Source organism: Cavia porcellus, unplaced genomic scaffold (genome assembly GCF_034190915.1).
Source record: "Cavia porcellus strain 051 isolate PalLab524CR breed Dunkin Hartley unplaced genomic scaffold, mCavPor4.1 scaffold_12, whole genome shotgun sequence".
NCBI lineage: Eukaryota > Metazoa > Chordata > Mammalia > Rodentia > Caviidae > Cavia > Cavia porcellus.
In genome coordinates, this window is record NW_026947495.1 from 42,385,936 (window position 1) to 42,401,184 (window position 15,249).

The window sequence follows — 15,249 nt, forward strand, 5'->3', positions numbered from 1 at the left end:
ACTTGAAAAGACTTATTTTCAAGGAGGAAAAATCTGTAATTAAAGGATGGACTGTTACAGAAATTGAGTGCTGCTAGAAATTTCAAGCATAAGCTAATCAAAGGTTTGAAGTGTATGATTTCTGGTGAGTTCCGTGTTTGTATCCAAAGCTTAGAGTATTAAACATGTTACTGAGAAACAGATTTTTATTTTTTACTTTATTTGAAAAGTGATACAGAAATAATACTTCTTTCAGAGATACCATTGTAGATTTTGGAGAATGTCTCATTTTTTCATCAATTCTCTATTGTCTTTTGTTCTAAAAGACTTCTCATCTTAACTGAACATAAATCTTTTTGAGGTATAGAATGAATTATTTTGAAAGAATTACTTAACTGAGCATAATTGTATGTATAGTTTAATGACTTTTTACAGTGTGGATATTGATTAAAAGAAAAAAACAATTTTAAAAATTGATTTTTAGTTTTGGTTTTTGGTAACTTTTATAGCCTAATACATGTGGTCTTCTTAATTTACATGTGTTATTTCTTGAGTAAAACATGTAATTAGATGCTAAAGATACTTGAATTTTCATGACATTTTTGTGTGAGTTTATTTTTGTTTTAACTATTATAGGGAGCAACAACAAAGAGTAGAATGTTATGTGAATTTTATAGAAAATTTGGGATTTAGGATAGATACAACTGTTATAATAATATCCTTGTTCTCTACAACTGTACTTTTTTATTTGAATTTTCTCTAACTTACTCTTCACGTTAGAGGTTAAGAAAAGAAAAATGGTAAAAGCATATTAGAAAAATGTAGGTTCATGCTGAGCAGTAATAGAAGCCTTGAAGGTCAAGAGAAGTGAGTAATTTAGTGTTTAAATTAGAAGTTTCTTTTCCAAGCATCCTGAGCAAAATAAATTGACTCTATTGCTCCTTCATACAGATTTTGGAGTTCTGCCTCTTTGGTGAATTGAGATTTTTTATTGCCATGAACTAATCAAATATATGTCAGATGGCTAATTGCAGTAAAAGAGAAAAGCTACTCACAAAAGTGGTTGATCATGCATTGTGGAAGTTCAGAGATAGTTCATGGCTTTGACAACTGAGTATCATGAAGTTTCACTAGCTACATACTGTGGGAGCAATCATTTGCAGTCCTGTACTAATGACTATATTAATTGTACCATATACTATATCTTTTGAAAATAAGGGGGTAAAATACATCTTTGTTTTTATATTCCATTACTGTTTTGAGCAGAGAAATACATATATGCATCAAAATCGTCAAATAAATTGTATTAACTATCTTTGTGTTTTGCTTATGTAATGTTCACCAGCTAGTATTTGCACCTGTTTGCCATTGTGCTTGCTCATGCAATTTACCATGTGTTATTTGTGAACTACTGAAAAGGCACAGGTGTCCACACTTAACAGCACTAATAAAAATTACCTGAGAGATAGCATTGACTAATTTTGTACTTGGAACATGTTCTGTATGGTCAGTAATGTCTATAAACGAAGAGAGGCATTCTATTAGAAACGGTTTTGAAGTTAGAGGAGTTGGATTCCAAATCCATCCTAGTCCACATACTAGCAGAGCTCTTTTGAGCAAGTGAGTAATTTAGCATCTTGTATAAGTTTACTAGGAAAATAGTAGATGAGTCTTATGGCTCAGATCCTTAAGCTTAGCTTCCTTTAAAGATCTTTCAAGCTGAAAGTCTGACTATAGTCTTCTGTAGATTGCCTTTTCTTAAAATATAATTTATTTTTTAAAACCTTTTTTGTTTTTAAAAATTTCATTGGTACATTTTAGATATACGTCACAATAACATTAATCATAGGAATTTGTACCTGTACATGATACATTTTACAGCTTCTTTTTTTCCCATTCCCTTGCCCTCTCCCTTCAGCTCCTTTCCTCTTCTTACTTACATATGCTTTGTTTTTATGTTTTTCTTATATTTTTTTCTTGTCCCTTCCTCCCCCACCCCATCCCTCCCTTGTTCCTCTTCTCATTTAAACATTTCCTTCACATTTTCCAGCATCTATTATACTTTTTGGTTCTTATTTACACTTTCAGTTTCTCATACCACAGAAACAATGCAGTATATAAGCATGTATGTCTGATTTATTTCACTTAAGAGAATGATCTCAAGGTGCATCCATTTAGCTAGAAATGTCTCAAGTTTATTCTTTATGGTAGAGGGGTACTATCTTGTATTAAAAAGCTATATCTTTATTCATTCATCAATTGATAAGCTTTTGACTATTTCCAAGATTCAGCCATTACAAACTGCTGCTCTAAACGAGGTGTGCATATGTTACTATGGTGTGGTGCTTTTAATTTTGGGGAAAGATACCACAGAAGGGAATGGCTGGGTTGAATGCAGTCTCTGCTTTTAGTTTTTTGAGAAATCTTCACACTAATTTCCACAGTGGTTACACTAATCTATACTCCTAGACACCGTGGGAAAAAAAGTTCCTTTTTCTCCCACAGTCCTTTCAGTGTTTGATACTGGTTGATTTCCTGATGGTAGCCATTCGTTCTGGAATGAGATGGAATCTTAGCATTGTTTTAATTTGCATCTCTGGATTAACCAGTGATGTTGAACTTTTTTCATATATGTGTTTGTTCATCAGATAAGTGTCCTTTTCAAATGCCCATTTTTTAAAATTAGGTCTTTAAATTGAGGGGTGTGGGGTTTTTTGTTTGTTTTTTATATATTCTAAATATTAGTCCTTTTGAAGAGCTCTGCCTGTTCAGCCAGGCATGGTGCATGCCTGTAACCTCAGCACTCAGGAGGCAGAGAAGAGGATTGCTGAGTTCAAGGCCAGCCTGAGCTACAAAATGAGTTCAAGGCCAGCCTGAACTCCATGGCAAAACCCTGTCTCAAAAAGATAAAACAAAAAAACACTTATGTTCCAGCAGATTTAGTATTTCTTTTTTAATTAGATCTTTCATCTATTTTGATTTTAGTGTAGTACATGGTGAAAGATAGAGATCTAGTTTTAATCTTCAGCATGTGGAAAGCTAGTTTTTCTACACCATTTATTAAAGAGGCTATCTTTCTTCCAATGAAGGTGTTTGGTGCCTTCATCAAAGATAAAGTGGCTGAGGTTTGATTCTTGGGACTGTGTGTTTACTTTAATTTTTTTTAAAAAAGAAACCAAACCGAATAAAGCCAAACAAAACAATAAGAGCAGTATAGGACTAAACAAGATAATAGGGTCATAATAAAATCAAACAAAACACAACAGAACCTATCCAAACAAAACAATGAAAGTGATTCAGGACTTCAAGATAGTAGGAAATCAACGGTGGCTACCATAATGTTATCTTCAAACTGGCTGCCTATACCGTCAGACATAATAGAATCTCACAAAACAAAACAAAACAAAACAATGAAAATGATACATGACTTCAAAAAAAGTAATAGGAAATTAACAGTAGCTACTACCTTTCCTTTTTAGACATTCCCTTCCTTTCACCTTCACAATATCATTTTGAACATGATGTTCACCCATGTGAGTCCAAAGCATTTCACTCATGATCTTAAGTTGTATCTATTTATCTACAAGATCCTGGAGGTTATCCTTTATAGCTGAGTAGCTTTTCATTGTATAAAATGTCTTTCTTATCCATTCCACAGTTGATGGATAAGCTACCCCTGCTTTTTTCTAATTCTCTGTCACGTGGAGCATTGTCTTGCCTCCTCTGCCCGTCAGTGCATGAATTTTCTTTTGAGTCATATGTGTCTTGTATACAGGATATTGATGGATCCTGTTTCCTATGCACTCTGCCTATATTTCTTTTTATTTGTAAATTGAGGCCATCTAGATTAATGGTTACAATGACATGCACTGGCTCCCTTACCATACTATCCTCCTGCCATTGGCCCCCACTTCTCCCCTCTTACTCACTTGCCTGCCCTATTTGGTGATAGCCCTCTGCTGCTGTTCCTGGAACCATGGTTATCTTTTATCTGTCTCTAGAATATCCTTCAGTGCTCTTTGTAGGGTTGGTTTGGTGGTCATGTATTCCTTCAATTATCATTGAACATAGTTTATTTCTCCATTAATTTTGAAAGAGTTTTGCATGGTACATCAGTGTGGGTTGGAAGTTTTCATTTAGGTCTTGTGCTGAATTTCTGGGATCCTGGTTATTAAATGTCTTGGTTTAGTTTTATTTTCGTTACGACTAGTTGGAGTTCTGTAATAGGCCACTTATATATATGTCAGGTCCTTTTCCCATGTTTGGGAAGTTTTCTATTTGTGTAAAGAAGTCTTACCTATGTCTTTAGATATGTTCAGCATTTCTTTCATTATATTTGTCATTTGTTCGTTTACTTTAGTTATTTGTGATCTAATTACTTTACAGCTTCATGATGTTGTTTTCTTTACTTTGGTTGCCATCCTTTCAGAGATTTCAGGTGTGCGATTTCTAATTTCTTCTGTTTCTGTGTCTCCTACACTTGTTCTGTGTGGGCTGGAGGTCTGAGATTGCCTTTTGCTTCTTCCTCTTGTCAATTTTCTGGGTTCCTCTGGATGAGCCAATTGTGGTGTCCCACGTGCTTCCAAATGTTTGTTGCCCATCCACAATGTAGGGTAATGGGTCAAGCATCTGAGTTTCTCCTTTCCTAGTTTCCCAGGGTGGTGGAGTGCAGGGCTGGGTTTTGCAGACATAAGCAGCTACACTGAAGCACCCCTAATAGCTGCAAGTGTGTGGGAGCTTGGCTAGTTGGTGCTCCCCACCAGCACTAGCTACCAGTCTCTGATGATTGCTGTCGGACTCACAGGCTGGTCTACGTTCAGTTTTTTCTCTTTGGTGTTTAAAATTCTATGAAAATGTCCCTGTTGCATCCCAGAATGTGCTGGGTATAGACCTGATCTAGGCCTCTGGATATGAGGGAAGAGGCTGGTCTTTTGTCTGAGTTGTGCAGAATCCCAACTACTGTCTCCTCACTGCTGGTTTAGATGCTTCTACATTACTGGCCTCACTGATTGCTTCACCCTCCAGAGGTATCTGTGTGCTGGGCTATTGTCCTGGGTCTTAGGATTCCTGTTGGTCTTGCACTCTTCCAGTTGGCCCACCTTCTGGAATGCAATGGATGAGGCATAGAGTTTTGTTTTATTTTTTGTTTGTTTGGATCCTTCTCTGGTTTTGATATCAGTATAATGTTTGCTTCCAGGAATGAATTTGGGAGTATTGCTTCCCTTTCATGAAAAAGTTGGAGAAGTAGCAACATTAGGTCTTCTTGATTTCTTGTAGCATTCAACAGTGAATCCATCAAGGCCTAAATTTTTTTTTTTTTTTTTTTGGTTAGTTTTTCTTCAAATCCATTGACTTATACTGGTTTATTTGGAATTTTTATATCTTTTGATTCAGTTTTGGTAGTTCATATGTACCTAGGAATCTGTCCATTTCTTCTGGAATTTCCTTATTAGAATACAGTTTCTCAAAGTAGATATTGATGATCTTCTGGATTTCTATAGGATCTATTGTGATTTCACCCCTTTTATTCCTATTTGTGTAAATTTGAGTCTTTCCTTTTTTTAATAAGGTGAGCCAAGGGTTGATCCATTTTATTTAAGCTTTCAAAGAATGAACTTTTTCATTCATTGATTCTTTGTATTGTTTTCTTAGTTGCCATTGCATTAATTTCTGCTTAAATCTTTATAATGTCCTCCCTTGTATGAGCTTTGGCTGACTTGCTCTTTTTCTAGAAGTTTAAGGTGTATTAGGTTGTTTATTTGAGCTTAGTTCAGTTTTGTAATATGGGAATACACCACTCTCATAGGTCTCTCATAGAACTGTTTTCATTTTGTCCCCAAGGCCTGGTATGTGTTATTGGCATCATCATTTAATTGTAAAAACTGTCTAATTTCTTCTTTAATTTCACCTGTGATCCATTGGTTGTTCTGAGGGTGTTATTTAATTTCTGTGTGTTTTTGAAATTCTTGCGATTCTTTTGCCATTGATTGCCTATTTTATAGCTCTATGGTCTGATAATGTGCATGGGGTATTTTGAATTCTTTTGCCTTTACTTAATGTTCTATAAGCTAGTATGTGATGTGTTTTATAAAACGTCCATGTGCAGCTAAGAAGAATGTATACTCTGATGTTGTGGGGTGAAACACTGTAGACATCTATTAAATACAAAAATATATACACAAAACAACCACTGTTCTAGTAATGTCTATATATGTATAGTCGTATGAAGCATGACAGATGTAGTTCACACATAACATCTACATGAGAAAGACGGGAAAAAAATTTCCTTAGTCTCTTGCTTGACCTCTTAATTTAGTTACCAACAATATAAAACTTAAGAAATCCTAACAGCTACTGTTTAGTAACAAAGTGATGCAGTACAATAAGTTTTATATTTGTTCAGTTTATATTTTGTGGTTAAACCTACAGGAACTTTGAAGCTTTTAGGTAGATTTGTATGTTCTGCTAATTTAAATATTTCTAAATATTGAATATTGTTATTTACTGTGAGGCTTTTAAATTCATCAGAATAGCTGAAGTTACAGATTCTGATTTAATAAGTCTAGGCTGAAGTCTAAAACTAAATTTTTAGGAAATTCTCAAGTGATGCCAACAGTCTCTCCTCTGCAGACAGTTTGAATAGAAAGGAAGTTTTTAGAAGAAATTAGCAAATTTTTCCTGTTAAAGATGAGGTGGATATTTCTACCTTTGTGGATCATGTGATTTTGGCCACAGTTATTCAGCATTGCCATTGTAACACCAGAGCTGCCATAAACAAGTCTGTAAAGGAAAAATGAGTATTCCAATAGAAATTTAGTTGTAGAAACAGGTGTAAGATAAGTGACTTTCGTTTGTAACACCTTCTTTAGTACACTGCTCTGAAATTAGATAATTGTTATAATTTCTAATTTTTAGTAAAAAAAAAAAAGATTGGTATACCAGTCAAGGGACAAAAGGGTGCTCATTTTGTTCAGTGTGATTTCTAACTTGTTACAGTCTTAAGAGTGAGAGACATCCGATTTTTAATATCAAAAAACAACTGCTCTACTTTACACTTGATCACTTAATGTTTTTGAGCTTTAATGAATAAAATGATATAGCCTTATCCATAAGAAGAAACAGGAAAGCTTACAACTTTAACAAAGTAAACATGACATTTATAAACCCATTATATTTATTTAACCTACTACTGGTTTTAGATTGTGAGTCTACAATAAGCTCCTTCATTGTTAATTCTGGGAAGTGTTTTCCAGGGCTAAAAAGAAGTGATATAAATTAGTGGCAAGGAGATAATTTTATTTCAAATTTAAGAGTTGGAAAACCAAAGTAAGTACACTAAATATTGTACCAGTTATGAACTTTTAAGAAAAGTTAGCTTCCTGTTACCAGGCTTTGTATAAAGTAAGAAGTATCAAGTACCTATTAAGAAAGTAAAATTGGATGTTTATAAAGACAGCAAAAGACAGTTCAGATAGGAGGTAGGACCATAGAATAAAGCTAGCGGCAGATTAAAATAGAAAATCACAAATTTATTTTAAAATATCCTAAGGCTTATGTTCCATAAAACTAGAGTTCACAGCTTCAGAGTTTGAGCTAGAATCACAGCTAATGTATATTCATCAATCCAGCCATATTCCTTTGTCTCTTGTTTTTGTGGCCATTCAAAATTTTCATCACATTGACTATGGATTGCATTTGCATTTCCTAGTTCATTAAGTCACTATGAAAGAATTTTCTTCACTTTCTACTTTTTACTTCTACCTTCTGCCAATTACAGATTTACCTTATGTACCCATCCATCCATCTACTAAATTCTTTTATCTCAAAGGTATCTTTCTGCCTTTGTAAATTTGATCTTATTTCCTATGCTCCTCATCCATCTTATTCCCTCTTCTCCAATTCCCACTTTCTTATGACTTCATTTCTTTGTCTCCAGTTCTTGTTAGCATACTTTTCAAATATTCAGGTTTCTTCTGTGCTCTTAAGGGAGAAAAGTCATGACTTGCTCTCTTTCCTTTCATATCAAACTGTTGTGGAAGATTAAAGGAGAGATAGTCTTCCCCCTAGAAACAGCAGTTGCTGCTGCAACATGTCTGCAGTCACCCACTCGTACACAAATTTTTTTTTCCTCCTTGAATTCCTGTAAACCTCTCAATTATGAAATTTAATCTTCATTTTCCTATCTGTTGTGTTGTAACTTTTACCTTACTACTTCCTCCTTTTCTTCCTAGTAGATCATATTGGGCCCTCTCATGAGAAGAACTCCTTTGCTTCCAGATTTACTTCAGTGTCCTACAGGTATTTTCAGTTTAGCATATCCAAAATTAACTTAATTGATTTTACTTCTGTATTATCGAGTTTCCTGTTATGGCTCATGAATGAGATTTCATGCAGCCAGTAATTCAAGTATGAAACTGCATATTGCCCTCTGTTTCCCCTTTCTCTGTAGCCCTAGCCAGTCAAGGACCAACAGTAATAGCTGACATCTGTTCTCTTATTGAGTGTGGTATAATGGCATATAACTGTAATCCTATCACCCCAGGAGGTTGGACTGGACGAGCAACACAAGTTTGAGGCCAGCAGAGGCTACATAGTTCAAGACCATTCTGAACTACAAAGTGAGACCTTGTTTTTAAAAACTTACGTTTCATTAATGCTGGCTACCAAACTTTAAACACAGCACACTGTCACTAATTCTGTTACCTTGAAGGGCACTACTGATTCTTACTCATTTTTCTACCTCTTATATATGCCGTAAATCTCAGGGAATTAAAAGGAACTGAGAAAGTTATAAAGGACTTCAGAATAAAAAGTAAAGGATAAATGAATGATACCTAGTTTTTTACTTTTGAGAGACATGTTAAATCCGATTCATTCACTGAAATCCTAACCTATGTTAACATGGAAAAAGATCATTGGGATATATACAACTTCATCTCCAACAATTTCTAGTAAGTAGCTTTTAGAGCTAAATATACAAAATAATTTATATAGTTTTCTATTTCTAAAACAAATGAATATTTTTAACTACAGTTATACCTTAGTATCCAGAGGGAATTGGTTCCAAGACTGTTCAACTCCTCCCTTAAATATACCAAAATCTGTAGATCTTAAAGTCCCTTATGTAAAGTGCCATATTTTTGCACAAAGCCTGTGTACATCTTTCTGTATATTTTCATCTCTACCTTTTAATATCTTATACAGTATAACTACTATGTAAAATACTGGTGTGCTAAATTTATGGATTAAGGACAAAAAAGTCTACACGTTGTAGATGCAATTTTTTCCTAAATATTTTTGATTCAAGGTTGCTTGAATTTATAGTTGTGAAACCTACAGATATGGAAGGTCTACTATAATTTAAAAGTTTTCTTAGAAATCTTTCTTCTAAATTCTTGGTTTAGATACTTCTGATTTTAAATAACTATAATTTCTTTCTTTCTTTCTTTTTTTGTGGTTCCTGCGATTGAACTTATATCCTTGTACTTGCCAGGCAGGTGCTTATGCCACTGAGATAAATCCCCAGCCAATAACTATAATTTCTAATTATGTTTGTATCTTAAAACAAAATCAGTTGGCATTGAAGTTACTGTATTAAATTATAAGAATCCTGTCATCAAACCATCTCATGTGATACTACATGTGAGGGGAAAGAAATGTATGAAGAAATATGGCATAGAAGTGAAGATCCCAAAAGAATAGTGTCTAGTATTTGTGACTGATACAAAGGTTCCGTTCAGATCAACCAACGTCCATATAAAAACAATCAAGAAATTATCTGGAGTTTTTGGCAGTTGCTTATTTGTTAGTTTGTGATCCAAAAATAAGAGTGTAGTCTCTTAAATTGAACTCAAGGAATCATTGAATTTATTTGAATCTTATATTTCAAATGTATTCTATTCCCCAAAAAATGAAGATAAGTAAGATATATTTCTTTTATGTGATAGTCACTTTACAAGTTAGAATTAAATACTAAAATTGATTACTAGAAATTTCCAGTGTATAAAATCTGAATATAAGTAAAAGAAGTATAGATTTTCTGGAAAACTATAAAGTAGAAGTGATTACGAACAAGTAGAATGAGGGACATGTCAAACAAAAGCACGTGTATTTGCATGTACACACTTCTGTTTGTTTCTTCAAGTTCCCAAATTTATTTGTACAGTGATACTGATTTTTTAGTTTGAGGTGGTTTAGGTTTAGGTTTTGGCTTAAAAGAGATAAAGTGGTTAACCAAGAATATTTTAAAATCTCTTCTGTAACTAAGCTTTGTTTTCTATGTAGCTAATACTTCCTGTCATTTCCTGTGTGCTAGATACTTAATCCTTAATCCTCACAACAACTCTGTACTCTGTGTTCTGTTTGTATTTCCATTGTGTAAAAGAAGGAATGGAAGGTCAGAAAGATCAAACAGTTTTTCTGTTTCCATACTCCTTGCTCATTGCTGACATTCAAACCCCTCTCTAGCTGTAGACCTTGAACTGAACCACAAATAAGCAGCACATAAGCACTTCATCATGTTTCTTTATTATTAGAAAGGAAGTCTTTGGAACTAGAACAACATAATAGTACTTTTTGTACAATTCATCTTCTAAGATATGGAAGTAATTCCACTGTAATGAGTCTTTCCTTGTAAGTGTATTTCTAGTATTTCAATTGTATTGAGCAATGTTTCATATTATTTTCATTTTGGTTTCAGAAATGTATTGCAGCAACTTTATGTAAGACTAATACAATCCATTTTTAGGATCCTAACTTTTGTTTCAGAACCATTTTGTTTTCATTGTTGAATTCTCTTAACCTTTCTGCTTGTTATTTTTGTGGTCCAATTAACTGTTGAGTCTTAAAGTTTCAAATTAGTAAGTTAAGCAATTCACTTATTTTCATTATATCACTGGGTTTCTTTGACTATGGGACTAAAATACTTATGCAATTATATTCCCAGTTTAAGTGCCGATAATGTTGATTTTGAGGGCCTGTGTCAAGATCCCAAATCTGCCAAGCAAGTGCATGGCAAAGGCCCATATGAATGAGATGAGTAATATGATCTTTAGGGCTCCAGGAAGACCAAAACCCTCTGCAGAGCTCCTAACTTTGGTCTCTGGGCAGCCCATATTTAGTATTCAAACAAGGAAGGGGTTAGAGTGGAAATGCAGGAAACCTGAGCAGGACCTTGGGAGGGGGTCAAGGGCCCCTCCAAACAACAATGATAATTAAGGAGCATTATCTGGGAAAAAGTCTCTGCCCCCTGAGGTGTCTCCTTGATCTAGGTCCAGCTATGTCCAGGCCATGCCACACCCCTGCATGTTAACTCAATCTTCAGTGGCTCCAACAGTTAATCGGTTTTCTAAATAGGAAAAAACTGTACACAACTATGTAAGCTTTTTGAAATGTTTTACTTATTTTGTCTCTGCAGAATGCAATAATCATAGAAATTCAGGAAGGGGATTGTTCTTTTCCCCTTTTTTGTCTGGCAACCTTTGCCGTGCCTTGAAAAACCTAGGTCAAACTTATCCTTGTTAGCAATATTGTTTACTTTGCTTACATATTTTTATCCAGTTAACACAAAAGCATTTTTATCAAAATGATGGTTTAAAAAAATTAATCTATACAGAATGTTTAGCTGTATGGAGAGAATGTCAGTAGTTCTAAAAAAAATGTCATTGTAAGTTGAATTTCTACATCAGATCCTGTATAAAAATAGTCATTGTACCAGTATCTCCAAAAACAATAGTACCATTTTCAAAAGATCTTTATGCCCACTTCAGAACTCTTTAAAGATTTTGAAATAAAATGGAAGGTCTTCAAAATTAATTATTTCCATTATATTGCTATGAGGCTTTGAGACTTGTTTTGTTTGTTATCCTTATTCAGTTTTGTAGTCTAGATTGGAAATTCAGATGGTACAACAAGAAAAATCAAATCAGCTTAGTGGGACCAGGTATTATTCACTCACTTTTATGGGTTGGTAGTATTAGTAATAACTAATGCTATAATTTTACTTACTGTCAATGTGAATTTTTATTTTCTGTGTGCTTTTCCCAGTTAGACTTTATTATATGGGAGTGGTACAAAGAAATTAGTCATTTTGCTTTATGGATATAAATTGGGTTTACCATTAAGAAATTGTCTCTTCGTACATAACATAAATCTTTATGGATGTAGTAGTTTATTCCAGTGTCTATATCAATTTGTAAGTATTATTTTGTTTTTATGCTGTGATTTGAATTTGTCTTTTACACATTATTACATAATACGTAGTATCATAATGTCAGTTTCATTCTCAAAACAGTGCTACTGAGGTACTTCTGAGATTTCAATGAAAATTGACAACTTTACAATGTATAATATTCTCAGATTATTCTAAGAAACTTCACTTAAGTTTTTAAAGTTGATATATATACACATTCATTTTGATTCACAGTGCATTTTTACACACACCCTCAATTTGGTATGCTGTAGTGAAGAGAGGAATTTGTAATTTGGTAACACCTACTGATACCAGTTGGATGTACCTTTTTTTTTTTTCTATTTAGTATGTCTTACCCTTATTAGAATAAGGAAAAACGCATTATTGCAATATGGTTAGTGGGAAAACTGTTAAATTGTTATAAACAAATGTCAGGGAAAATCTGTGCACATAAAGTTCTTAGCTGGTTGGCACTCAGAGCAATCATAAATAAGAGATGCCTCTTAGCCGATTGTTAGGAAATCATTAAAAACCACTTTAGTTAAATAATCTATCAGGTTGAGAACTGAAATGTTTAGAATAGAATATGCTCAAAGAAAAAGTTTCTTTGTGTTACCCAACAGTGATACAAACAGGATAAATGCTTGAACTATGGATTTTTAAGTACTAAGTAAGAATAAAAAAACATGAAAACACAATGCTAATTAATGCAAAAATATGTTTATAATGTAACAAAGTTCATACCTTAGAATTACATTTGGTGATGGAAAAATATGGTGAATGTTTACATTTTTAATAACGTAACAGAAGACATTGCCAAGAACAGTGGGCAAAAGAAGTGTTTTGAAGGAGATTAATGGCAATGTATCTTACTGCAATACAATTTTTTAAATTTAAGTGTTCACTATATTTTTAACCACTCCTTTTTGATCAAATATTTATAGGAATTTCTTTAAAATAAAAGCATTATAGTATGTCTTCATCACCTTGTTTGCTAGATTCGTGCTGTGTAATTTCTGTTATTTTCCCAAAATTAAAATGACTGAAAGGTAAAACTGTTGAACTGATTCTGGACATTGAGGCAACCACAACAGCACAATTAAAGACAAAAAAAGACTGCCAGAATTGTTTTAGAAGGTGACAAGAATAATGAAATAAGTGCTCAAAGCAGGGAGAGTGTTATTAATGTTGATTAAATTTTTTGAAAATTAATCATTTTTTATGGTTGCACAAAGTGACTAGGAAATACATTAATAAGTATATGGGTTAATTCAGTGTTTTTCTTTCACTGTTAAAAGTTTTGAAAGAGACCTTAAAATCTGTTACCTACTAATCCTACAAAACATTCAATTTCTTTAACTTGGGTATTAATGTGTAAAAATGTGGGAAACATTCCAAAGTGTAAAATACTTTCATTAAATTTGATATTTCTCTTATGTTAAATTATGTGTTCTCTTTTTGATTTGTGTTTTTCCTTTTTCTCTAGGAAACTGACTGGACATTCTTTCCACATGGGCTATAGCATGGCCATTTTGAATGGCATTGTAGCTGCTCTTACTGTGGCATGGTGCCTCATGTAACCTGCACTGGAACAGTATTGTTGGCAAAAGTCATGACTGTTTTGCAATAACAGAAAATAACTTAGTTGCTTATTCAGAAAACTAAGAAGAAACCATGATGTGGTTCAAAAAATGTCATAATCATCGTTATGGAGGATCTTTGAAGCATCATTCTAGAGTTTAAATTTGGAAATATCTTAAGTATTAAATTTCATGGACGTTAAAAATTTTAAGATGTGATCGCATCTTTTTGTGTCTAGATCTTATAATTTATTGAAAATGTTTTAAATCAAACTGGGAGACAAATCAGACTTGGAAACAAATATAAGACAATGTCTTTCCATGTATATGCTACACTTTTGCTAAGAAATCTTGATATTGTTTGGGGTATAAATAATCTTATTTAGACATTTTATTAGGAAAATAACTACGACTATTTTATAAAGTCTACTTTTAAGTCAGAATAGTTTTATACCTATATACTCAATAGAAGGTACATTTACATTTTATATGGGGCATAGTTCTTTATGTTTTTTTAACATATTTTCCTATATATTGAATTTATATGTTTTTAAAATTATGACATTAGATGATTGTAAATGTTTCTTAACTGGTGCAAACCTGATCCCTGCCATTTTTTCCAAGTATTTTGTCTTTTTTTTTAAGCAAAAAACATTGACATAAGTTTAAAGTCAAATTGGTTTTTTAACAGAAATAGCTGAAAAAGATAAGTTATGTCATTAAGATACTGAGAAATTCACGGTTGTTTACTATTTTTCATAATTTTAAATATTTATCTTGATGTACATATGGTTACTTCAATTTATTTTGTTTTGAATAAATGAAACCTGATGTTTTTAATGTGTAAGAATGTTTTGAAATCATTTTTTAGTTTCAACAACTTAGTCATCAAAGTAAAAGAGGTATTTTGATACTATATGATTATATGATAAAACTTACATATACTTAGTTTTATAACTTCTATTTAAATGTTTTTCTATAGTTGTGATATTAGGGGTTTTAGGAGGGTTTTTTTGCGTAGTATTTAAATGTTAATTTTTCCCTTTTCTTACTAAATACCTTAAGGGTTTAGAAAGTCACCTCAGGTTTAGAAAGATTGATGATCTACACTATTTTCTCTGGTTATAGAAAAACTAGGAAACTATTGGGTAACCAAACTGTTTATCCAGGCTAGGTGGAAATCTGTCAGTATAGTACATTCTCTCTCTCTGAATGTTGTTGTTAAGTAAACCAGGGTTATAAAAGTCTACCTTTTTTAATGCTGAAATATTTATTTTTCATGACTAATGGCTCAAAGTTATCTGAAATATTTAGAGTAACATGGGTGTATGTGTTTAAATACCAATTACGTGTATTCCCACTAGTGTGATTGTTACAGTAAATCTATTCTCACTCTCTGCCCTCCTTTCTTTCTCCCTTTGAATTGAAAAGGCTCTATCACATTTTTTTTAGGTAAAGTTTAATGGCTAAAAAGTTTATTACAGTAGACCCTAAAATGTG

At 33.0% G+C, this 15,249-nt stretch overlaps 1 protein-coding gene across 1 annotated transcript in view; it reads left to right on the plus strand.

Annotated features, from left to right (window-relative positions):
- The window catches only part of Arl6ip6 (ADP ribosylation factor like GTPase 6 interacting protein 6), a 35,714-nt gene extending 21,115 nt beyond the window's left edge, over positions 1-14,599 (plus strand). Inside the window, exon 4 of the mRNA XM_063259103.1 lies at positions 13,656-14,599. Within this exon, the coding sequence (XP_063115173.1) occupies positions 13,656-13,749 (94 nt within the window). The 3' untranslated portion in view covers positions 13,750-14,599. The remainder of the gene's footprint in view (positions 1-13,655) is intronic.
- The last annotated feature ends 650 nt before the right edge of the window (positions 14,600-15,249 follow it).